At 45.7% G+C, this 24919-nt stretch overlaps 1 protein-coding gene across 1 annotated transcript; it reads right to left on the bottom strand.

The window, feature by feature from the left end:
• Positions 1-4695: 4695 nt before the first annotated feature.
• On the bottom strand, positions 4696-13451 carry SOX9 (SRY-box transcription factor 9). Its single transcript, XM_078654277.1, has 3 exons — positions 12543-13451; positions 9336-9589; positions 4696-7384 (listed from the first exon to the last, which is right to left on the bottom strand). Exons 1-3 carry the CDS (start codon positions 12974-12976, stop codon positions 6633-6635), a joined length of 1440 nt encoding a protein of 479 aa, XP_078510403.1. The 5' UTR covers positions 12977-13451; the 3' UTR covers positions 4696-6632.
• Between the last annotated feature and the right edge of the window lie 11468 nt (positions 13452-24919).

Below are 24919 nucleotides of genomic sequence, written 5' to 3' on the forward strand. Positions count from 1 at the left end.
ATTTGCTGATGACACTGGAATGGCTCCTCCGAGCCCTGCTAACAACTGATGGCTATGGGAGGGACTGCTTGTCCTCACTTCTACCTAATCAACAATGTGCAGGTGAGTTTAGAGAGAAAGTGAACGTGGGCAAGTATTGCATGCAATGGGTATGACTGTGTGCTACCCAGCAATGTGAGGTGAAAGGGGCACTTTAATTCTGCTATGAGATCGCACCTTCCATGCAGTGGTAACCCCAGCCAAAAGCTGGAATGTATGTAGGGGCAGCTCGACCCTGCACACCTAGCACCATCAACCGTATCGGATGCTGTTTAAATGCAGGTGTAAATCTATCTCTCCACACAGAAAGCCAGTAATCTGCGAATGATAGAGTGCATTAATGTTCTTAGAAACCAATGCTTGCAGCCAGAGTTTTGCTGTTTTGCTAACAGACTGCGAGCCGTGAGAGTGAAATGATTCTGAAAGGAGGTGAGTCCTTCAGGGGCTGTCACCAATCAGGAGGCCCATTAGAGGGCCTGGCAGCTTTCTCCCAAGGACAATATCCATTGTCAAATGTTCTCATCAGTGTGGTTGGCAACAACAAAGAACTTAAAAAGGAGGCCAGAGACAATGCAAAAAAATGCAATCACAAGAAAAACCAAAATGAACACCGGGGATGCAAACAGCTGGTGCTGCGTGGGTGGGAGCGGGAGGGCAGGAGCCCGAGGCTGCAGAGGGACAGAGAGAGGCAGGAGTGGCTTTTAAGGCTATCGATCTGTTCACATACATAGGGCACATACAGGTACCTTGAAAGTGCAAATGGCGGCGGGCTGGCGCAGGCTAACTCCGGCAGCGGAGTCCTGGAAGGCATCTTCTAGACTCCAAGGCCTACCTACAGGATCCTTCCCTAACAAGGGGAGAGGGAGTGCTTTGGTAAGGGGCGCCATACCATGCCTCAACTGTGAGTGGATCCCTTAGCTCTGTGGACTCTCTGAGAGGGGTCACTGATGCTCCAGAGTTTTGGGGTTCAGGGAAGATATTAAGGGGTAGTGTTATGTTTTTAGGCATCCTGGAAGGGTGGCATTAAAGGGTGGTAAGAGTTTTTAGGGCTGATGGAATGGTAGCTTAACGAACAGTAATGTTTTTTATGGGAAAGAATGGCTACCATTAGCGGACATTAAGGGGATTTTAAGATTCAAGAAAGGATTGCATGAAGGGCTTTTAGGGTTCAATGGCTGATTGCGTTAAGAGGTTTTCTGCGGTCAGTAAAGGGAAGAGCTGAGGGTTTGTAGGGCTTAACGATGTGTAGCATTAAGGAAAAGCAAGTGGTGTTTGGGGTTTAGGAATGGATAGCTGTAAGGGGTGTGTTTTTTAAGGTTCAGGATCTCTAGTGTTAAGGGGAACTGGTGGATTTTATGGTTCCTAGAAAGTTAATGTTGAGGGGTAGTGACATTATTTAGTGCTCATGGATGGTTAGCTTTAAAGGGTAGTAACATTTTTAGGGTACAGGGAAAGGGGGTTCAGAAACAGATAGCATTAAAGGGTAGTCATGGTTTGCAAGTTTCAGAATCGTATATCATTAAGGAAGAGCAAGAATCTTTAGAGTTCAAGGAAGGTAACGTTAAGGGGTAATTTGGTTTTTCAGATTTCAGAGAAGGAGAGCATTAAGAGATAGTAAGTGGTTTGCTGAGTTCAGGGAAGGATACTGTTAAGGGGTAGTTGTGAGTTTTTAAGGTTCCAAAAATGGTGATGGTAAGTGGTAGTAAGAGGATTTTGGGGTTGTGGTTGGATAGTATTAAGGGGCAGTAAGTTTATCCAGTTCAGGTAAGGGTAGCATTAAGGGGTAGTATAGGTTTTTAGGGTTCATGGACTTGTAGCTGTAAGGCTTACCAATGGCTTTTTAGGGTTCAAGAATTGGTAGTATTAAGGTATAGTACTAGGTTTTTAGGGTTCCGGGAAGGGTAATGTCAAAGGATAATAAGTATTTTGTATAGTTCTGAGAAGGTTAGAGTTAAGCAGTAGTGGGGGGTTTAGGCTTCAGGGATGTTAATAGGTTGTAAAGATTTTTATGGTTAAATGAAGGGCAGCTGTAAGGGGTAGGAAGGTGTTCAGTGTTTAGAGATGAATAGTTTTAAGCGGTAGTTAAGTGGTGTTAGGGTTCAGGGAAAGGTAGCATTAGGCTGTAGTAAAGAATGTGAAGGACTCAGTAAAGGTTAGCATTACAGAGGAATAAGGAGTTTGGGGGATTAAGAGATGGGTAATTTAAAATGATAGTATATTAAATAAATACACTAATGTAATTTATAAAAGTATTACATTTTAGGTAAACTAAATATGATATGGGTAATGTAATGTTTAAAATTAAAATAATGAATTAGAAGTAAAGTCTATCTAGCCCTTAAATCCTAAAACTAGGAATTATAAAGAAAAAAAACATTCCCTCAAAACGTGCCATGTTAAGGTATGTATGACATTGATGATGGAAAGGGAAGGTGGCTGAGACTTTAATACAGCAACACATTTCTATGAATTATCACCCTCCCATCTGCTCTACTGCCAGAGAAGAATAAACAGCACAATTATCTTGGAGATATGTAGCATTGCAATGGCATGTTTGACCTAAAAGTCAAGCTCTGTTGTACCATAATAGCTAGAATTGATAAACAGCTCTGGCTCACATAACTTGATAGATAAATGAATGATTTCAGCTGCTGGAGGGAAAGGACTGTTTTTGTGAAAGCACACAACTTCTGCCCAATCAAAACATGTACTCCTGTTCACCAACATGTGGGTGGAGCAGACATTCCACTCTGTGGTATTCTTGAAAGCTCCTTTTCAGGTTGATCTGATAAGGTCGGGTGACAATTGTACTGTATACCAAACCTAAAAAGCATGCTTTCTTGGCTAATTATTTTTTCTTGGCAAGTGTTGTAAATTTAACAGATTTGGCTTAGTGGAGAGCAACATTTTTTAAGGGAACTTTAATGGGAAATTAATATTTTTTCGCCCACTTTATGGTGGCTTGACAGTGCAGCTGTCACAGACCATTATGTGAGCATCACTAGAGAGGGGCTTTGTTTCCCTGTGGGCTGGAAGTACATGTTTCGATTGGGCTGAAAATGTGTGCTTCCACAAAAAGTGCTTGGCCTTCAAACGTGAGCATTTTGTTTATTTATCCAGCTGCTCAAGGTTGAACATTCAGGGGCACACACATGGCACTGTAATGCTATTAAAGTGTCTTAGATAACTAGGTATTTGATGGTGTTTTTATCTAGCAGAAGCAAAGAAGTGAGGAGGGCAGTTATAAACCTACCTGTATTTTCAGGTCTGGCTTGACAGTGCAGTGACCTGTTAGCATTGCCTATGCTTGTTACCTTTTTTTCTTTTACACTACATGGATCTGAATGAAAACTGATGTCAAACTCTTCTGAATGGAAAGTGCTGCTGACGCTTAACTACAAAGTCTCCGTTGTTACTTTAATGCACATACATGTGTAATTTGATTATATGACTATTTGTATATGTATCTAGAAATGTGTATTTCTTTGTATAATAATTATGTTTATAAATACATAGATATTCTTTAGATCTGCTTAACGAATGTACAGATTGCTTATGGTTATATTATTCTATGCTTAACATGTATATAGGTCACTGCTTAGTTTTCATATAAGTTAATTGATTAGATACTTATGGTCTCCGTTTATCTATTACAATTTTTAAATTCTATCATAACTATTTATCTACAATTGCTTAACTATTAAATTATTGAAAAAAAGCCAAACAAATAAATTAACTTAAAGTACAGCAACACTCGAAAGTGTTGACTTTATTAAATACAATGTATATCTTAATATATTACCTTCCTTATACATGTATAACATCCATGTACTTATTTATTTATATATTACTTTACGTCTACTGTTAAAAACAAATTGCGTCTCTCCAATGCACTACCCTATGTTTCGCCCTATACATCTTTCAGTACATCCTCTACCTCCATTCTCTGACTCATCCCATAACCCATTCTACTACTATAATCTCCCAAATAACTTTTTCTAGACTCTTCCTCCTCTAACCCTCCTTGCATCAACCCAAACCTCATTTTACTACTAAGATCTCCCAAACAACCCTTTCTAAATTCTTCTGTCGTGCATCCCATCCCTCCTTACACTCATCTGAGACTTAATTTTATGACTAGGACCTTCTTAACCCAATTCTAGAAGCTCTTCCTTCTTCCATCTCTCTTTACAGGTTTACAGGTAAGTAAACATATAAATAAATAAAACAAATGTTGTTGCATGCACTGCATCCTCAAATGCGATGCAGTGCACGCAACTAACTTTGTTTTATTTATTTATATGTTTACTTACCTGTAAACCTACGTAATCCATCGTTTACTACCCCCCACCCTGCCCCTCCCCCTCCCCACATCACCACCCGGCAGGTACTCCCACTACCGACCGCAGCTGCTCGTGCCTAGCTCAGGTTATTTTAAGATGTAACCTTGTGAAGAAATTCATAAAAACAGTCTGACTTCATTACTAAAGCAATTAAAACTGGCTTACAGTGCCTCAGTGTTGGTCCGCACTGTGGGGGAACCAGCTTATATGTTGTTTAGGAAACCTGAAAAAATGAATTTACAGCAAATCATCAAAGCAAACATTTCACCGACTCAAATGCTGCAGCTTTCACTCAAAGATCAGACGTTTGCCATTTTATTTTGATACAATTTATATTTATTGCAAAACATTAATACACAAAAGGGGGTAAGTTTCACAAAAATAACTTTTTGTAAAAAAAACCTCGCCTACAGAGGAGAAATATTGTTTCAAAGTTAAACCTTTTTTAAGTTAAAGAAATACGTTAAAATAAAAGAAAGGGCGCTTTAACTTAGAAATGAAAAATGACACAATAAAAGAGTGCTTTAAAGTTCAATTTTGCCGAATCCCTACCACTGTTAACGCAAGTGTGCATGTTGTAAAGAAAAATATATGTTGATCTCTTTTAAAACAGTGATTGAAATGATCAGCTACAGGGAAGCAAGTCTAGCAAATGATCTGTAATCTTAATAAAAAATAGAACGCTTCCATTTCGTTTTCTTTTGCATGGGCATTACAGCATATGGTTTTGGAGGAAATGGGGTGGAGAGAGTGTTCTGTGCAGATGCTGGTTTAATGAAACAGTTGAGAAGTCGAAGCAATACAGTGGGGTGTGCTGGATCCGTTCAAATTCCACCCATCAAAAATACACCTCGTTTTTCAACAGAGGAGGAAAGTGTTTGTAGAAAGAAAGAGGAAGCAGGTTCAAATAAAACAAACAAATGACACATTTAAGAAGAATGGAGATAAATAAAAAAACAGTTTACAACTGAGTCATAATTTAACAATAAACAGAGCACACTCCGGCAACATGTCGATATCTGAAGACACGTTGTTAGCAAATTTCCAGAAAAAAAAAACTTTACAGATATGGTTTAGTACAAAATAAATAATGTACATGTGGTGAATATTTCATGGGTGAGCAGGGATGTCTTACTTGGAGGGGAGTGTTGACAGTATAAGGACACTTGCCCCATCTGTTGTGCACATGGTGCCCACACAGAGTGGTGAGCTGGTGGCTCGTCGGTCTGTGCCAAGCCTCCAGATGGCAGGTTTGGCCATCTCCCGCCTAGATACGTCCACTGACCACCCTTCAGTGCCAAAGTTTCAAAGGTCACTTAAGTGTTATGTAAAGCACTTCTTTCCCCCATAAGGCTACTGGTGTTTAGAGATTTGTTTTTAGAAAATATATTTCTATAGCTATATACTCTTTGCGGCTTTCCTGTGCCAGAGCTGGCCAGAAACCAACAAGTTACATCCAAAAGTTCTTTCTCAAGGCAATATCCCATTCAGCGTCACAAGATACAGAATGAACAAAAGCTAAACAAAACAAAGGTTAGCTTTTTCAGGTAATGCAAAGAGTTGTACAAAATACCTTCGATTGCATGAAAGCTGGGTATACAGCACCAGGAGGAAAGAGTTTAGCTGTATTGAGGGAGAGCAATAAGAGCATTTTAAAAGAATTTCCCAAAAATAATGTAGAATTCTTCACAAAAAAAGTGATGAAACATACACAGTATATACTACAATGTGTGGATTTAATTCTGCACACAAAGGCCGTTTCAGCAGAAGCAAGGCTGGGCCTGAGGCTGCAAGTAGGCTGGATTCAGAGACTGGGCCTCATGTTTTTCTCCTGCAGCAGTTTTGACTTTTGTCTGCAGAATTACACCCATGGCATTCAAATGGAAATTATTCCTCACAGAGGATTTTCTCTTTTGATTTCCTTAGTTACTGTTATATAAAAATAATTACAAAAAAGTTCTATAAGGCCAACAAAACGCTTGAAAATGAGCTATTGATCCCAACTCATCATTTTCTTCCGTTCCAGTCTTCTTCTGACCAAAGGTCACAGTTCACTTCTGAGAAATGTCCTTGGAATGTACCAAGTCCACCTGATCCTGAGGGGGCAACAATCCCCTTCGAATGCTCGTCTGACCACTCTTCTGAGCCCAAGCTGTAGTGCAGAGGACAAGTTCTTGGACCTTCCAACATGGTTCTCAACCACGATGGCCCCTTCCATGTCTCATTAGTCTTGGGAGGAGTCTGAGGCATCTAAGGCCGGGTGAGCTGTGTGTAGACTGGCTGCTCCCAGTGCTGGGGGCTGTGGGTCTGTGGAATGGAGGGGACCCCTGTGGTGTCAGCGATAGGGGTGTACATTGGACGCTGCGTGGGGTTCATGTAGGAGAAGGTGGAGTAGAGGTTGGAGCTCTGGCCAGCGGCATGGCTGTAGTAGGTGTTGGAGCTCTGGTGGTCAGTGTAGTCATACTGAGCACGCGTAATAGTAGGGTAGGTAGAGTTGTAGTGCTGCAGGTTGAAAGGACTGTAGCTCAGCTGCTGGGGTGAGTGCTGCTGCTGCTCGCTGTAGTGTGTGGGGCTGAGTTGTTCGGTCTTGATGTGTGTCCTCTGCTGAGCCTGGCTCTGCTCGCTGCCCAGTGTGGTCAACGTGTGCTGCTGTTGCTGTTTGGCCAGCCAGGCATGGGCTGGACCGCCAGGCTGGGGAGCAGCTGTGTTGCCAGCCCCGTAGCTGTTGGTGTAGGTGCCTGGTCCCGCCGGCCCGTGAGTCGCGGGCACGCCTGGGTGGCTGTTGGGCGGGAGGTATTGATCGAACTCCTGGATGTCGATGGGAGTGAAGTTGGAGATGACGTCACTGCTCAGCACCGAAATGTCCACATCCCCAAAGTCAATGTGGGGAGGCTGTCTTCCTTCCTCCTGGAGGGGGCGCCCTTCTCGCTTCAGGTCTGGCTTCCCAGGTTGCACGTCGGTTTTTGGGGTCGTGGGGGGTGTAGGTGGACCTTGGGACTGGCCTACAGAGAAACAAAGAAAAACATAATTAAGCATAACTGCTAATTTCTATAATACAATCATTTCAGTACGTATTATTGTTTTTCTACTTTAACATAATGGCCTCGGCCCCCCAAGAGAAAATATATATTCATTTGTGAACCTTTTTAATCAATAATTCTTGCTTTTTGTGTTTTTTCTGTACTGGATGGATGGAGATCACATTTAGTCACTGAAGGTAAGGGAAGGGGGAGACACGGGAGGAAGGACGGGAGCAGAGGTGTGGAGGAGGTGCTAAGGGGTACGGCAAGAAGGGTGGAACTAAAGATGGGGAGAGGAATCTTGGGGGGCATAAAGAGAGGGGTGGAACTAAAGATAGGGCATGGGGAGGTGGGCATGTCGAGAAATTAGGGTATCGATCCCGTGATGAGGGGAGTGGAAAAGGAGCAAGGCAGGCGAAAGGGGCAATTGAAGTAGATGAGGGAAGTGGGGAACATGATGGAGAGGTGTGGATCTCAAGATGGTGGAGGAGCAGGTGGTGGAGGAGGCAGAACGGGTGCGAGGGCTAGCGGGATGCAGGGAGGGGGCGCAAATAAATGAGAGGGAGGAGGGGCACCACGAGGTATAGGAGTAAACATGAGAAGAGAAGTAAGTGGGGTGTAGGGGAGGTGAGGGGTTAAAAATGTGGAGGGGAGGCAAACAAAGGTGTTTAGAGAAGGGGCAACAAGGAGGGACAGAAGTCAAATGTGTGCAGGTAGAGGTGGACACACCGAGGAACGGCGTGGTGTGGTTGGGGCGGGTGGCAATGAAAGGGGTTTGGGGGACACAACCAGAGTGTTGGACGTAGAGGGAGACGAAAAGATGAGGGACATGGGGTGGATCATGAAGATGAGGCGAGAAGAAGGGTACCACCTGCGGAATCACAGTAAGGGTGGGTTGAGAGAATAGAGGGGTTACTGGGGATAGGGAGGGGGTATGAAGACCTGTGAGCTGCCAAGGCCTGTAGACATTCAACAGCTGTTCTTTCGTGGTGTTCCGCTTGGTTTTGCCCACCCCACATATACAACACACTCTCTGCAAGGTATACAATGCCATTGAGCATACGAAAACAGATGTGCTCCCTCATATTATTTCAAAAGGCACTGAAATAGCTGGAAAACCATAATTGCATGAGGTGAAATACGAGCAAGTAGTGTTCTGCAAACAAGGCATTTCAAACCCCTGCGGCCCATTCGCTGGAATGTAAATCGGGCTCAGTGACAGAGGTGTCCGAGAGGGCGGGTATCAACTGGGTCAAGGGTCAATAGGGCGATTTGTTATTTGGCCACAGGTGATTGAAGGTGTGCAGAGGAGCCCGGCTTCCAGAGCCCCACAAGTGTCACAGATCCCGAGGCCATCTACAAATGGACGGACCTCCACGCCTACTTTAATGAGCCTTAGATCTGATCTCAAAATAAAACCCAAAGCAGCTTCAGCTGTGAGTATTTGGGATGAGCTTGATAAGGTTTGAAAAAAGGTGGGAGAAGTTGGGAAACTTTTGGGAAACGTTAGGAACTATTAAGAAGTAATGTCAAAGCTTGGACAACCGTATGATAAGCTGAGAAATTAGAAAAACGGTTGTAAGGTGAGGATAAGGGTTAGGAATGTTTAAAGATCGGCGGCGAATGCCGACAAGCATGTAAATGTAGCCGGTCGTGGGTTGTCTTTTTGATGTTTGAATTACTGTGTCACGCAGTGGTGCGTGACTAGAAATAATGGAATATTCAGAAAGCACAAGGAATATTGTTCAATGCCCTTTAAAATAAGATGGAAGACTAAAAACAACCAGGAATTCAAATAGTCAGGAAGTTTTGAGGAGAAGCGTCTGAAGGGTGGGCGGTGCGTCTAAGTTTGTGAATGACTTGGAAGCGATGGGGAACCTCTGTAGGGACACATAAGAGACGTGCACATGTATGAAGCAGGACTCTTCCTTACCAGAGTGCTCCCCGGGCGAGTGCACTTCGCTCATGCCGGAAGAGGAGTGTGGCGAGTCGGCCTGCAGCGCCTTGAAGATGGCGTTGGGAGAGATGTGCGTCTGCTCGGAGCCCTCCTCCTGCTCCGACTGGCCGTTCTTCACAGACTTCCGCCTGCGGGGTTGGTACTTGTAGTCCGGGTGGTCCTTCTTGTGCTGGACTCGCAGCCTCTCGGCTTCCTCCACGAAGGGGCGCTTCTCCCCCTCATTCAGTAACCTGAGGGAAAACAAGAAGAGCGGACCGGTCAGCTGACCGCTGGTGGGCGCTACAAAAGCAAGCAAAGCATGCACAGGCACTGTCCGTGGTACGAGAGCTCCAAGGACTCTCCAGACAGCAAACACAGACGAGTTAGAACATGCTCCCTCACTGCCCGCTTGCCTATAGTTACACTGACATTACATGCCCTGTTCTCCGGCGCCTTGAAACCGCCTCGTCAGCATGCAGCGCTGCACGGCTAATTTACATGAAAACAAAGGTAAATTTTGAAGACTGTTTGTTTACAGTGTTTGTTATTTTACATCTGTACTCCACACCCTCGAAAACTAATGCCCCTTAATCCACATGCACGCGCGCCGACTTCGTTCTCGTATTTATCTTTCAAACTACACAGGGAAGTATTTTGCAAGGGTGCAGTAAAACCAGTTTAATGACCAAACGGCGCCTCCACCGCTTTGCAGTCCAGGGAGAGGAGGCGGCATTGAAAACAATGTCATAAAAGTAACCATGAGGAAGCCGTTTGATTCGCAAGTGCTGGGTTGGCAGCGGGAGGTGTGGTTTCGAAGCACTACGCTCGGTCTCCGCTCGCCCTGGGGACCCTCCTCTGCAGCGCAAGACAGGGCGTGCGCTTCTTTCATTCTTCGTGCTGAGTTCTTTATTAATATATGCAGGTCTGCCTACCTCCGCCACTACATCCACCCCCTCCTGCACACTGCACATCAGCCAATGCCCGGCTGCGGCTGAGCGTCGGCCTTTACAGTGCCGCCGCTCAGGTGTATATGTCGCACTCGCACAGTCCCTAGAGTATAAAAGGTATACCTCAAAAAGAAACGCAGCTGGCTCATACACAACCACACTCAAACTCCAAAACTCTACCCTAAAGCAATGCTGGCTCTAAAGTGATGTCACGCCGGCTCGCGGCTGACGAGCATTCCGGCTTAAAGCCAGGCACGCTTTAACCCGGGGGTACTGCCGGAGCTCTAGTGCACTGAAACAAATGCACGTCTAGTATACGTACACAAATGCATGGTTAGCACGCACATATATGGCTGACACACATGACACCCACAGACAGGAATAATTAAGACAGGACTAACCAACATACACACAAACGACGGTATGGATGACACACAGATGCATGACTGACATCCACACGGGGTTGCAGTAATATCTCCACGAGGCTTGTGTACACCAGCAGCACGCACAGTGAACACACACGAGGTTTGCAGTGACAGAGCGGAACAGAGAGGACTGGTACAGTGACGTTAAGACATGTTTGCACTGCATGTGATTCGTAACCCACGCCACACATGTTTGCAGAGTGTGCTTGAGCGCAGACAACAGAAGTGTGGTGGCAGTGTGCATTGCTTTGCATTGCAATGCCTGCGTGTGACTGCATTGTGCTTGTGGCCCGAGTATCTCTCATATGGGATTACATACAAAGGCGTTCCACTGGAAGCACATGTAAGGCACGCACACACGTGAGCCCTCTGGCAGCAGTTTCGCGTCAGGGCCCTGCCGGCTGCATTCTCACGGCAGCCCCGCGTCTGCCATGTGAGGAACACTCTGGGAGAGAGAGAGGGCGCCTCTCGGCGGCCCGAAATATCCCGCCAACTCAAAGACACAAGTAGAATCCGGGGGCAGACTCACTCTGCCATGGGCGCACCCCCTCCCACCTCGCTGCTTCAGCGCCCTCACGGGCTGACCGGACTGTGGCAGAGGGGCTCGCTAGCCGAAATAGCACTTCGTGGCACAGTGACTATGTGGCACAAAAAAGTCAGCACTGTGATCTAAATAAAGTATTTTAAACAAAGTCACCAACTGCCCCAGTGAGCCTAGAAAGCGAGGTTGCATCTCGTCCCGGCAGCAATGTCCCCGCCTTTTACTGGGACCAGAATCCGCAGGAAGTTTATTCCAACCTCCCCTGAAACAGATGTAACCACCAACCAGTCCTGCCCGAGACCGGCCTGGCAGCGAGGGTGAGAATCAAGTTCACCCAACCGCACTGGAGGCTTTCTGGAAACCAGACCCCCTTCCCATAAAATACAATCCCTGCTGCCATCAGATGTTACGTGACCACTTTTCTTCAAGTAACCATGCAAGCATAGTGTAACCCCTGGTATAGCTCGTTTCCAAGTCCCCGCAGACCTCACCCCTTCTCTATGCATGTGTATTCAGCCATTCAACCCGTCTGGTGTAATATCGTTACTGTCACCCACATCTGACACCCGGACACCTCTGATAAGTAATATAGATCTATCTGTCTTCGTGCAACCTTTACAAAACTCATTGACCAACGGAGAAATATACCGTGCGACCTTACACCAAAAGTTCCTTATGCCCTTGAGTACATTCGCCACATCACACATGCACACTGACCATGGATAACCCACACTCCAGGTAGACATAACCATCAATTGAAACCTTTGCCCCACAGTGATAACCAGCAACGCATAGCCTAAGCCCGTTGGCCAGAGGTAGGTACCCCGGGCGGCGGGCCCCTTGATCCGAGCCCCTATTCCTCGTGCATTCATCGACCAGGGCAAGTACAGCGCGCCTATGCCCCCAGCGTTCTTCGTCAAGGACAACCCCTTGCCCACCCTTGGGACTACCGCTTGCGCAGAAGTACGCTCTATGCATCTCTACCCCCTGCCTAGTCCATTTTCTGTCCTTTCTGCAAAGCTCTAGGGCAGTCAGCGCTGCAGTCTACTGCTAGTTTGTCACTAACACTTCGGAAAGCAGTCCCAGGCTTCGATACACTCAACCATGCAAGGCGAACTCTTCAACGAGACTTTTCTCCCTGATAAACAGCGCCCAGAAGCCGCACGCGAACAGAAGCTCCGCGAGCGCCCAGCAGCTCCGCACGCGCCCAGAAGCCCTGTCAGCAGCCAGGGCGCTCCGCCTCAGAGCGCGTGACGCGCACACAGCCGCTCGCTCGCTCGCGCGCGCTCACCTCCAGAGCTTGCCCAGGGTCTTGCTGAGCTCGGCGTTGTGCAGGTGCGGGTACTGGTCGGCCAGCTTCCTGCGCGCCGCCTGCGCCCACACCATGAAGGCGTTCATGGGCCGCTTGACGTGCGGCTTGTTCTTGCTGGAGCCGTTCACCCGCACGGGCATGGGCACCAGCGTCCAGTCGTAGCCCTTCAGCACCTGGCTGACCGCCTCGCGGATGCAGACGGGGAACTTGTCCTCCTCGTTCTCCTTCTTCAGCTCCTGCAGCTCGCCCTTCGGGAAGCCGTTCTCCAGCGGCCGGGTGTTCTCGGCGTCCGAGCTGGAGCCCGAGGGGCAGGGCGAGCCCGCCGAGTCCTCGGACATGGAGGGGCTGGGGGCTCCGGACAGACACTTCTCCTGCTCCTCGGTCATCTTCATGAAGGGGTCGAGCAGATTCATGCGAGGGGTGGGGGGGAAGAGGCGTGCGCCCGGGAACAGCGGCGAGAAGCGTCTATGGGAGAGTGGGGCGCTGCTCAGACCTGCACACCCTCTGCACGCGACAGTCCCTGGCGAGGGTCTGCACAGGCATGCAGATGCAATGCCTGGCAGCGGAGACGGGTGCAAACACAGGTGCGCTCAGGAGGGGGACTTGGGCCCCAGTTAAATATAGCGATGGAGCAGCTCAGCTCAGTGAAAGGTCTTCGCCCAGCAGTCTCTGTTGAGAAGGGGTGCAGCAGGGGCGTGAGGAGGGCGCAGTATCAGCAACCAAGAGCGCCCCGCCGGCCCCAGCGCCGCTGTCACCCTCTCTTATCTAAAGTTCTGCAAAGGGCCACTTGATGCGCGCGTCAGTTCTGCAGCTGCTGAGGACAGAAATCCCTGGCTGTGCCTCTGGCTCCTCAAACTCTCCTCAGAAGTTCTGCTCCGCAGCTCTCCCTCTGCAGCCAGCACCGGCTTCTTATATCAAGCCTCCAAAATGAGCTGTCGGCCAATCGGGGCTGGCCTCGAAGGCTGGCACGCTGCTCATTGGCTGCGGCTTTCCTTTCGGAGATGAGGAGGACTTGGAGCAGAGAGGGGGCGTCGTAGGAGGGGGGCTGGGGCTCTGCGAGGAGAGGTGGGATCGAAGGCGGGACGGGAGCTGCGCAAGCAGGGAAGGTGGGGTGGGGGGAGGCCCGGGACCTCTGGAGAGCAGCGGAGGTGGGGTGATGTGAGAGCTGGGGGCGGGGGGCAGTGAACCCAGCTCCTTCGGCTGGAGAGGCCCTGCTGCCCTGGACAGAGGTGCCTGCCTGCTGGAGCTGCAGCCAGCAGCGCTCCCTGGAGACGGAGGGGGCCGGGGCTCTGGCAGCACCTCGCGGCAGCTCGTGCACGGGGACAGGCTTTGCGCACGACACTCCCACGAAGTGTTTACTACACGCTCCAAGGAGCTGTCCACAGCTTTATACGGGCCTCTCAAAGGCTGCGCCTGCCTCATCTGTGCACATGGATATTAATGTGTGATACCCTGTTTAGCATCTTACCTGTTGACGTTTAGGAGTGGTGTTGTTTTTAATTCTAATGTGATGTCTTATTTCTAATGTCGCTCTATCAAACTTCGGTAATGTCCGCGCTATATAAAACGTTCCAAATAAATACACAAAATCCAAAGGGTGTGGAGATACTGAGGGGGATACGGGGACAGAACAGGGTGGGGCAGGAGGGGTGGAAAGGCAGATGCATAAACACTCACGGTTACACAGACAAACCCCACTTGGGTCTGATTAGGGGCACCCACAGATGCTGGCTTATCTATAGAATATCGAGGTATCAGGGTATGGTACTGCTAAATGCGACAGGGGCTGTGGGAAGAAGAGAAATTGTGATATGAAAAGTATTGAAATGGAAGGTCTTTCAGTGTGGGTTCAAAGAACTCATCTCCAGCCCTGGCCCGAACTACAGATCTACGCTTCCAGTCCGTCTTTTTTTATACCCGCGTATAAAGTAACCAACGCACTTTTGTGTTTATGTTCGCTGAATAGGGCGCAATTTAGGTTGCGAAACACCACGCGCGGGGTGTTTGTCAGCCTTGCCCTACTGCCAGCCACCCAGGAAGGAGGCTGCAGGCCGCTGACGCTGCTGGTAACGCTCTGCCTCTGGGCGTCGAGCTCCTGCGCCCAGTGGCTGGTTATCGCCCACCCCACCCACCTACCCCGCAGTGCAATGAGGCGGGGAAAGGTGCGCGTGTCTCCGCCAGTGTCATAAAACCCGCGCCTCTTTCAAGGCCCGTCCGATATGACTGGGGCAGTGTACCCTCCCCTGACACTGACAGCAGGGGGCGTGTTTCCACTGCTGCCCTGACTCGAAGACATTCCTTAGCGCGAAGCCCTGACTGTCAGGTATTTTGAATTAAAGCGACACTTCCCGATTAGGAACAGCTGCACGGCGTGCACATCCTGCTGGGATAAAATGTGGAACTCATTGACAACCTACCCGCATCCCCAGCTGCACTTGCTGCAAGAATGCAGCGCGCACTCGTCGGATATCTCGGCTTCAGTTGTTGACTTACTCAACTCAAACACGGCATTCCTGTGGGCGGAGCACTTTAAATTCAGATAGATACACATCACAGCCCAGGCATCAACCACTGTGGCGAACATAGATACATGTTTAATCTATTTTATTGTCACATCTTTCTTGCTGTCAGTCTTGGGGCTTCCTGGCGTTGTGGGTAACGAGTGCTGCTGTTAGTCATCTGTATGCTACTCAATATATCGTCTTCTGAAGGATGAAAGGCAGGTCTTTCCGTCTTCGAATTAAATCACGAGCCTTATATATTATTACACAATTCTTCACAGAGTCCTGAAATATCTTTATAACTACCTATCCCATAACATGCCAAGTTATATTGACATTAAGAGTCAGGGGCAGGAAGTGGAATCCCCTCTAATTCTGACGTGATAAGAATTCGGCGGTGGCCTCTGAGCGCAAAAAGTCCACGCACACAGACCTTGGGGGAAAAAAACTTTTACTGCCCATGCACAGTCTATATATCAACATCGGGACAGATCGCTTCACGGGTGACCGATTGAGAGCGAGAATGCGCGTTTCTCTGTTTTCTAAATCCTCAAATGTAGACTGGTCTTTCTAAACTACTTTTTCAAGAAAGTCTTAAAAAACTGTTCTCCCCCCATTGGTTGAGCCCTAGTTCCCTACTAACTTTTCTTCTATCTGTTGCGAGTCCTACTCTGCAAATCCAGGGCTTTGTAAAGCATCAGACCAGATCATATAAATCTCTGTGCTGTGCATTAACTAAATACACGACGGGCAATACCACGACTTGTCCAGAGAGGGCGCCAGAAGACTAAACAATCTCCTCAAATGAAGAGTTTTTCTTTCTGCTCCCAGACTATTTTAGCTCAAATGGTGAGAAAATATATTCAATAAAAGTGATGAGGTTTTAGGCAATTTAATGTCACTTTCATGGAATTTATGTGCATAGACAGGATCTATTGTTCTGACCATTTAGTTGTTGAGGTTAATAAATATTTACCGCGCAACAGATAATGCTTTTCGGTTAAATGGTGACACCTCTGCAACAGCATTGGTAACCACAAACACACCTTTCCGAAACTACCTTTTTGTCGGGTTTGTAAATGCGGGAGATGTTATTTCAGCACAAGTGAATACGTTGCTATATTAATATTTGACTCTTTGTGCCTAATTTTCAGAGCGCCTTTTTCGGCTTGTTGACACAAATACGAAGCACCTCATGCTTGACAATGCAACGCCCTTATGAAATAAAGCACGGGCAGTCGGCAGACAAATCACACGCAGAGCCGCAGCCCCTTATCAGCTGGTGGGGCGGCGCGATGATTAGAAAGCAATAGCTCCCTTTGTAGAATGGTTATTTACGTTTGTATCGTGCGTTTTGCCACCGGTCCTGCGGTGCCCGTGTCACAAGTCGTCTGTATGTTCAGTGTGTGGTGATTGTTTTATCCAGTACGTGCCTGTGAGGAGCTGCCGCAGTCTGTGCCGACCTGCGTGCTTTCTTCCCGCGTTTTTTAAAATAAAGCGCATGGAAGGACCTACACACGTGCCAGCTTTGCAAACAGCAACTCCGAAATTAAATAGTTATTTGGGTCTAAGGTAACGTTTTAATCACGGTAGGCTCGATGTGTTTGTTGGTTGTAGCGTTCCTCAAAACACAGCAACACCTGAGCAGCAGCAAGTGAAGAAGTTCGCATCTCGTTCCGATACAATTTCGAAACGGTGGTTAACTTTAAAACCTAGACAGGGCATAATCGAAGTGAAGGATAATATAACTCCATCCCCCCACTGGACGCCCACGTGTTCCTCATAAACACATACAATTAAAAAATATAGAAAATAAAAGTCTGCTATTTTATTATATTGCATTATGTTGTAATTTTATGGTTTAGTAGGTTGTATGGTTATATTTCCTCTTTTTTAAATTTCGTTGGATTATGCTATGTTGTGACACTTTATTTTTCTTAATATTGTTTTGTTTAATCCCCGTTAAGGACAAAATTGTGATGCCAATTGGTGTATCCATTTATTTTGGTCGGTTACGTTCGCTATTTACACTACACTATCGAAATTAAAGGGTATTCATACACTTAGATAACGCACTCCGATGCCCCAGGTATCAAAACAGTCGTTTGCGCATCCGCTCGCGCCTTGCGAGTGCCTCTGCTTTTTTCCATCTCTAGGAACTTTTTTTTTTCAAAGATAGCAAACAGATGCCTGCGTACTGCGCTGTTTTGGGATTAAAAAAACACAGCGAGGCAGCTATACACCGGTACTCGGGTTTTCTATCGCTACAGACGTTTATTTCAGGAAAAATGCCCGTACCCCACAAGAACAATAACAACTTATTTCCACGAGTTTTTAAAAAATAGGAATAAAACAAAACAATGTCCACGCGTTAAACCAACGAAACCAAGTGTGCGTTGCGTTCGCACAGTTAGTTACAAGACAGCCGTCCGCGCCTTGGAAGGTTTAGTTGTTTCATATGATTTATACAGATATTAAATAAGTATTTATATCATATCCTACTTGAACAGAATACTTTTTTTAAGTAGCATCCCGCACTTTTTAAATGCGCATATAAAAAACAAAGGCAAGGCATGTGCAGTACCTGCTTTTCGCATTTTCAAGCATCATTAAGCAAATTCAAACACTAGTGAAATCCTCCAGAAATAATACAATTTCTCGGTTAAAATTCGAGGTACAACGTTGATTATTTTTGTTTATATATAAAATGTACCTCTTAATAATTTCCCATTAATTTTAAGTATCGAGAAGATAGTTAAAAGGAAAGTAAACACTACCTTACAATATACAATTTTTTACTGAGCTTTTTAAAAAAAATCCAGCATGGCCCGGCGGAAAGACCCGGGACGTACCGCGGTTCCTCACAACACAGGCGCGCGTGCACGCACTTTCCAGTCTCTGCTTTAGATGCACTTGGCCGTTTTGTGTCACAATGAAAGAGCGGCGTCTTTTAGCACATTTAATACTACAGTGCAGTAAAATTAATGCAGAGCGATAAAGTACGGATTATCGCTGTCAAGCCCTGCCAGCAGAGAAGAAACGCAAATCCCTACCTGGGTGCTCAATATCTCAAGAAACAAACCTTGAAAAAACTGGAAAAAGTCTCTAAAGCACAGAGGGGAGGGCTCGGCAGGGTGGAAGCCCGTGAGGCGTAGGGAGCAGGACCACTCGCCTCCCAGAGCCTGCTAATATTTATTGGAGCCAACTTTGGTATCAGGTCCCGTGGTGTACAGAGGTCGGGGGCCCAGGCTACAGCTGCCCTCGCGCTAGCTCAGGTATTTCGAGCCCAGGGAGCAAGCTGTGCCCAAGTAAAAGATGCAGGTGAGTGGCGCTATGCGGGGTCAATTCAAAAACCACTAGGTACTTATGTCTTGATTAAAGAAAGAGGGACGTTTGTATTTATGAACTAAAAACTCAAGATTAGCTATCTATCTATCTATCTATCTATATATCTATCTATCTATCTATCTATCTATCTATCTATCTATCTATCTATCTATCTATCTATCTATCTATCATCTGTCTGTCTGCCTGTCAGTTCGTCCATCTAAATACCTACCTACGGGCTGGTTAACTGCTTGCGCAGCTGCCCTGTTTATCTGCAGGCCTGTTTGTACTGTCCTGTACAACTAATTGTGACTAAAACAAGTTATTTTGGAACATGTGTATCAATAAAGGCAGTTTCACCGGTGGAATTCCCAGTACTCATGTTTAAGGAGTCACAGAGGGCCCACATATAAAACTGGTAGGGTCACCTATGGGAGGCAAGCTGGAGAGCTTCCGAACACACATATTTAGATAAATGTTAACACTACTTTCCACTTATTCATGTACTCATTCTTCCTTATTGCTTTCCCTTTCTCTTTTTCATTTCTCTTTTCTGTCATTTCTATTCCTATTCCTCTTCATATTTTTAATTAATATTACAATTCCACTTTCTTTACACCTTATGTTTTCCTTCTGGTTCTTCCACTTGAACCTGGACTCCTCCTGCAGCCCTTGCTAAACGCAAAAAGATGGGTCAGCCCAGATGTGGGTCCCTTGCTCACTGTGCCACTGGATTCAAGCTAGCCTGGCCGAAGAAGGGTGACATATCCTGAAACCGGTCCCAGAAGTCTTATTTCTCGTCCAGAGAGGACCTGGCCTGGCAGTTCGTTCTAGACTGTTCCCATGAGTCACAGGGTCAAGACTGAGTTGCATATGGCTTGGTCCAAACTGGATTGGCCTAGTGGGCAAAAGAACAATGGATTTAACACAGATCTTTTGACTGGGGGAGAATGTTTGCATTGTCAGCATTCCATCCATCATTTGTTTGCTGTAACACTTTTCGCCCTAAATGGGATGGGTATGCCCAGACGTGGGTCCCTTGCTCACCTTGCCATTGGATTCAAGCTAGCCTGGCTGAAGAAGGGTGATATACCCTGAAACCGGTTCGAGAATGTTTGTTTCTGGTCCAGGGAGGACCTGGCCTGGCAGTTCAGTCTGGACTGTTCCCATGAGGCACAGGGTCAAGACTGATTTGCATATAGCTGTGTCTGACCTGAGGTGGCGAAGTGAGCTAAAGAATGATGGATGTAACCCACATCTTTTGACTGTGGGAGAATGTTTGCATTGTCAGCATTCTGTCCATCATTTGTTTGCTGTAAGACCTTGCTAAACAATGCAAGCTCTGCTTTCTGTTTTTCTTATAAACTCTTTGGCCAATTTGCATATGGTGATGGTGGTGGGGCTAGGTTCAAATACAGCGGGAGCATGAGCTCCTGTTGGCCCCACCCTGGTGACACTACTGAGATTCACACTGGTTTTATTGCAGTGGAAAGGTCAAATGTAATAGTACTAACACAGTTCAGCTTAGCCAAGGCAAAAACCTTTTCTTGGAGGTTCTCATGTTTCCTCTCATTACTACAATTGCGCTGCATTCTATCAACTTTTCCTCTGAATCATCATTCACCTCATTCTCTGTATCAAGGTCTAGATCATGGGAACACAAAAATATTTTTACAGGGGCCAAATATTTTAGTTTGTGGGGTGGATGCCAGCAGGTTGGTGGTTTGGGGTGGGGTGTTGGCTAAGCTGTGTGCAGGGGAAGCAAAGCATCTATGTCCAGTGGCTGAATTGCATCATAGGAAACCACAAAACCTGGGATCAATCCTAACTTCGCCATTTAACCAAATTGTGTGATCCTCTGCCGTTGTTTTTATTTCACTTTCATCCTTTTTTTCATTATCAGATATAAGAGGCCCCAAAATACATGACTTAAGGATATGCACTGTACAAAACTTTCTCCTGTGCTTGATTAAATAATCTATAATGTCATTCATGTAAAATAGCAACGCAGGCCACCCAAAGGGTGCAGATAACAAGTGACTTGACTCTTAATTCACTATTGGCATGGTTGTCAGGGTGGGTGGGAGGATGAATGTTCCTAAACTCATGTTTGCAAACTATCACTTTAAAAATACTTCTAAATGCACTGCTATAAACTGATGTACTAAGGCTCAACACTTCTGCATGTTAATGAAATACACTTTTTGAACTTTGAAGAGACCATCATTTTTTTCACATGTGCTACAAGTGGTCTTTAAATATTAAGGTGAAAGGATGTGGCCTAACGGCTAGAGTGGTCGAACTCGGAGCTGGGGAACCTGGCTCAAGTCTAAGCAGGGACGCTCAACATCCTGTGAATCTGTGCAAATCACTTAATCTCCCCATGCCTAATAGAAATGAATGTGTCCATCTGTAACGCAACTGGTGCTCTTGTAAAGCGCTCTGATACCCTTTGGTCTAGTTTGCGCTATATAAAACTCTCTCTCTCACAGAAAAAAAGTGTTCCTACAGTTAAGCAGTGCAGGACATCTTAGTTACTTCCTTTCTTTAGCTTCAAATAACCTTTAAATAAATGTTTGCCTGTTTATTTAGCATCTTTTTAATGTAAGTGAGTCGATTAAACAGAAGCCTGGTGCTGCTGTCACCAGGGGGGCCACATGTAAAGGTCAGGAGGGCTGCATGTGCCCCTCGGGCCGTACTTAGAGTATCACTGGCCTAGATCATCTGAAACATTCCAAGGCCTAGTATCACCATCTGCATTATTGTCTTGATCAAAAACTGGATCGACCTCTCTCTCATCATCTGCCTCGTTTTCTGTAATCACCATCTAGATTGTTATCTGAACCATCCCTAGTATCGCCATCTGTATCATTCTTTTGATCAACAACTGGATTATCCTCTGGATCATTAACATCTGGATCATTCTCTGGATCATCATCTACCTCATTCTCTGCATCCACACGTAGATCGTCTAAGTCATTCCTAGTATCACAATCTACATCATTCTCTTGATCTTCAACTGGGTAATCCTCTGAATTATCATCTGCCTCATTCTCTGCATCACTGTCTAGATTATCATCTGAATTATCCCTAGTGTCACCATGTGAATCATCCCTAGTGTCGCCAGGTGAATCTTCCCTAGTGTTGCAGATGAATTAGCCCTAGTGTTGCAAGGTGAATCCTCCCTAGTGTCGCCATCTGTATCATTCTCTTGACCAACAACTGGTTCATCTTCCGGACCATGATCTTTCACCCTTGTGATTTTTTATTACTAATGCCAATAGTCCATGTCCTATGTTATTACCACAATAGATCAATATCTGTTTTGATTATCCGTTTGATCATCTTCTGGATTTTCTTTTTCCTCCTGTAATATTCAGTGATCCATGTTATTATCTCGGGCGATTTGGATCCCCTGGATTCTCGTCTCAACCATGCTCTAGGTCTTGCTTAATTACTACTAATAGACCCTGTTATTTCCACAGATCTGCATCCACTGGGTCATTCTCCAGTTAATTTTCTAGATATTGCCACACGTTCTTATAATCGTTGGTATTACCACAGAAGATGTGCTTCCCCGTGCAATCTTCTAAATCATGCTCTGAATTATTGCTTCTTGAAATCCGTATTCTGTGTTATTTCCGCAGTTCCTTATCATCTTGATCATCCTCTAGATCTTGCTGTACTGCTTTTCATAATACATGTTCCTTGTTATTTAATACCACAGTAAATCTACATCCACTTGATAATGCTCTGGATCATCCAATGAATCTTACTTTACTGCTTCTCTGATTTGATGTTTCAGTTACTTTGACAATCAAAAGAAGTGACTTACAGTCATAAACCTGATTAATGAGATTAGGCCTTTGTATAAAACTTGTCCGCATGAAACACATCATAACCTTCATCACGTATCCATACAACGTGAGAATAATATTCAATTTATCACCCTTGTTGACAGAGGGAATTACACAGTAGCGGTCGGTAGTAGGTGTTTCTGTAGGGCGGTGACGTGGGCAGGGGGAGTGGCAGGGTGGGGGGTAGTAATGTATGGATTACGGAGTTTTACAGGTAAGTAAACATTTAAATAAATAAAACGAATTTCGTTGCGCGCACTGCATCACCAAATGTGATGCAGTGTGCGCAATGAAATTCGTTTTATTTTTTTAAATGTTTACTTACCTGTAAAACTCCGTAATCCATACATTACTACCCCCCACCCTGCCTCTCCCCCTGCCCACGTCACCGCCCTACAGAAACACCTACTGCCGACCGCTACTGGAATTACATCAAATCTCACTCAAAGCTTTACCCCTTGTGAATCATGAGCAGTTCTTAATTTGAGCATGTGGTTGTAGGTGGGTGGGACCCACAGCACTCCTTTTGGGGGACCGATACATATTTTTCCCCATCAGACTTTGACCTAGAGCAAGAGAGTGAAAAATATGCAACAGGGAAATAAGGAAGAGGAGGACAGACAAAACTGTAACAAAATGGAGAGAGCAGGAATCTACAAGAGTGACATTTAGGGCAGAAAATGTCTGGCGATGGATTCAGATCGAATCAAAGCTATGACGTCTTGGTATTCAACACAATGACTTTCAATAGTGCCAGGTGAGGGCTTCTGAGCACAGCTTTGGACACCAGCACTTATTCTTTTACAATTAAGCACAGGTCTCAGGCCCTCCCCTCCCTCAAGAATGGGGATAAATAGAATATTACACTTGGTGTACCTACACCTAAGATGAATGCCATGTGGCTGATTCATGTGTAATGTTGTAAGCAAAAAACATAACTAGTCCAAAAGGGTTCGATCTAAGCTAAGGCAAAATGTCCTTTCGTCAGTTTGATCTTGCACAATTTCTGGAATTACATATTACCATTGTTGAGAATAATGCCCGAGATTATTCTATTACACTATGTTGCAAAAACAAGATTGAGTTCAGGAATTTTAAGAAATACCACCTAATTTTTTGTACTTTTTTTAAATTTTGCTTCATTTTTGGAAATTAAATGAGTTTCATACAGGCTTAGTTAAATCCATGCAGTGCAACTGAATCACATTGAATAGGCTTGAAAACCTTAGCAGAACTGTTTTCGTCTGTAATGTGACTTTGTATTGCCAGCTGTGAGGCTATAAGCAGAACATGCTCTTGAATGTGTTATGATGGTAACATAGTCTATGCCCTTTGCATTATATAATAAATGGGTGACAGTATGTTTATTCATGCTCTTGTACCGAAAACATACTTCATTTGGCCACTTCCATTTTTATTGAATGGCACACAACACAATTGTCTTAAACATTTCACAATACTCATCAATGAAGTTCACCCCACCGCTATGTCCTGACCCGGTCTACACTGTTCTAAGTTACCTAGAAGCTTTTACATTGCGCATCTCGTGGTTACTCCAGTAGGTGTCCTGTATCTTTCTACAGGGTAAAGGGAAATACTGTTAGCCCTCTCCTCCCTCGACAATGGTGATAACCAGCCGGCTACATTTGGTGTATCTCCATCTATGAAGAACGCTGTGCTGCTTTTCATATGTAATAGTTGTAACAGAGAGGCTTTAAGGCATGGACAAAGTGGGCTCTGGCACAGAGCCTCACACTTTCAAGGGGCCCCCTGAGAGAGCCAGCTCTGTTCTGCAGAGAGTCTTGCCCTGTTGATCTTGAATAATTCTTATACTGATTGTTTTAAATACTGTTTTCCTTTAATTTATTTTTAATGTTTTTAATGTGGGTGGCGTGCAAGTCAATTACAGACATTTTGCAGAGAAATGTTGTGTTTATGTTTTATGCAACATCGATAAAAAAGTTTATTACTGATCAAAACAGGACCTCACATACGAAAAACACTACACCTCGGTTGTCCAAGAGCTCTTACACTGCACCTCGGTTGTCCAGGAGCTCTTACACAGCACCTCGGTTGTCCAGGAGCTCCTACACAGCACCTCGGTTGTCTACGAGCTCTTACACAGTGCACCTTGGCTGTCCTAGAGCTCTTAAACTGCATCTTGATTGTCCAGGAGCTCTTACACAGTGCACCTCGGTTGTCCTAGAGCTCTTAAACTGCACCTCGATTGTCCAAGAACTCTAACACTGCACCTCAGTTGTATAAAAGCTCTTGCACTGCACCTCGGCCGTCCAAGAGCTCTAACACTGCACCTCGGTTGTCTAAGAGCTCTTGCACTGCACCTCGGTTGTCCAAGAGCTCTTACACTGCACCTCGGTTGTCCAAGAACTCTAACACTGCACCTTAGTTGTATAAAAGCTCTTGCACTGCACCTCGGCCGTCCAAGAGCTCTAACACTGCACCTCGGTTGTCTAAGAGCTCTTGCACTGCACCTCGGTTGTCCAAGAGCTCTTACACTGCACCTCGGTTGTCTAAGAGCTCTTGCACTGCACCTCGGTTGTCCAAGAGCTCTTACACTGCACCTCGGTTGTCTACGAGCTCCTACACAGCCCCTTGGTTGTCCATGAGCTCTAACACTGCACCTCGGTTTTCTAAGAGCTTTTGCACTGCA

Source organism: Lissotriton helveticus, chromosome 7, assembly GCF_964261635.1.
Source record: "Lissotriton helveticus chromosome 7, aLisHel1.1, whole genome shotgun sequence".
Classification (NCBI taxonomy): Eukaryota; Metazoa; Chordata; class Amphibia; order Caudata; family Salamandridae; genus Lissotriton; species Lissotriton helveticus.

Bases quoted from the DNA above. Each gene is read 5' to 3' on its own strand.
- SOX9 (XM_078654277.1), bottom strand. From the start codon at position 12,976: ATGAATCTGCTCGACCCCTTCATGAAGATGACCGAGGAGCAGGAGAAG. The intron at 9,590-12,542 runs GTGAGCGCGCGC...GTTTTCCCTCAG, and splicing joins ACCCTGGGCAAGCTCTGGAG to GTTACTGAATGAGGGGGAGA. The intron at 7,385-9,335 runs GTAAGGAAGAGT...GTTTCTCTGTAG, and splicing joins CTCGCCCGGGGAGCACTCTG to GCCAGTCCCAAGGTCCACCT.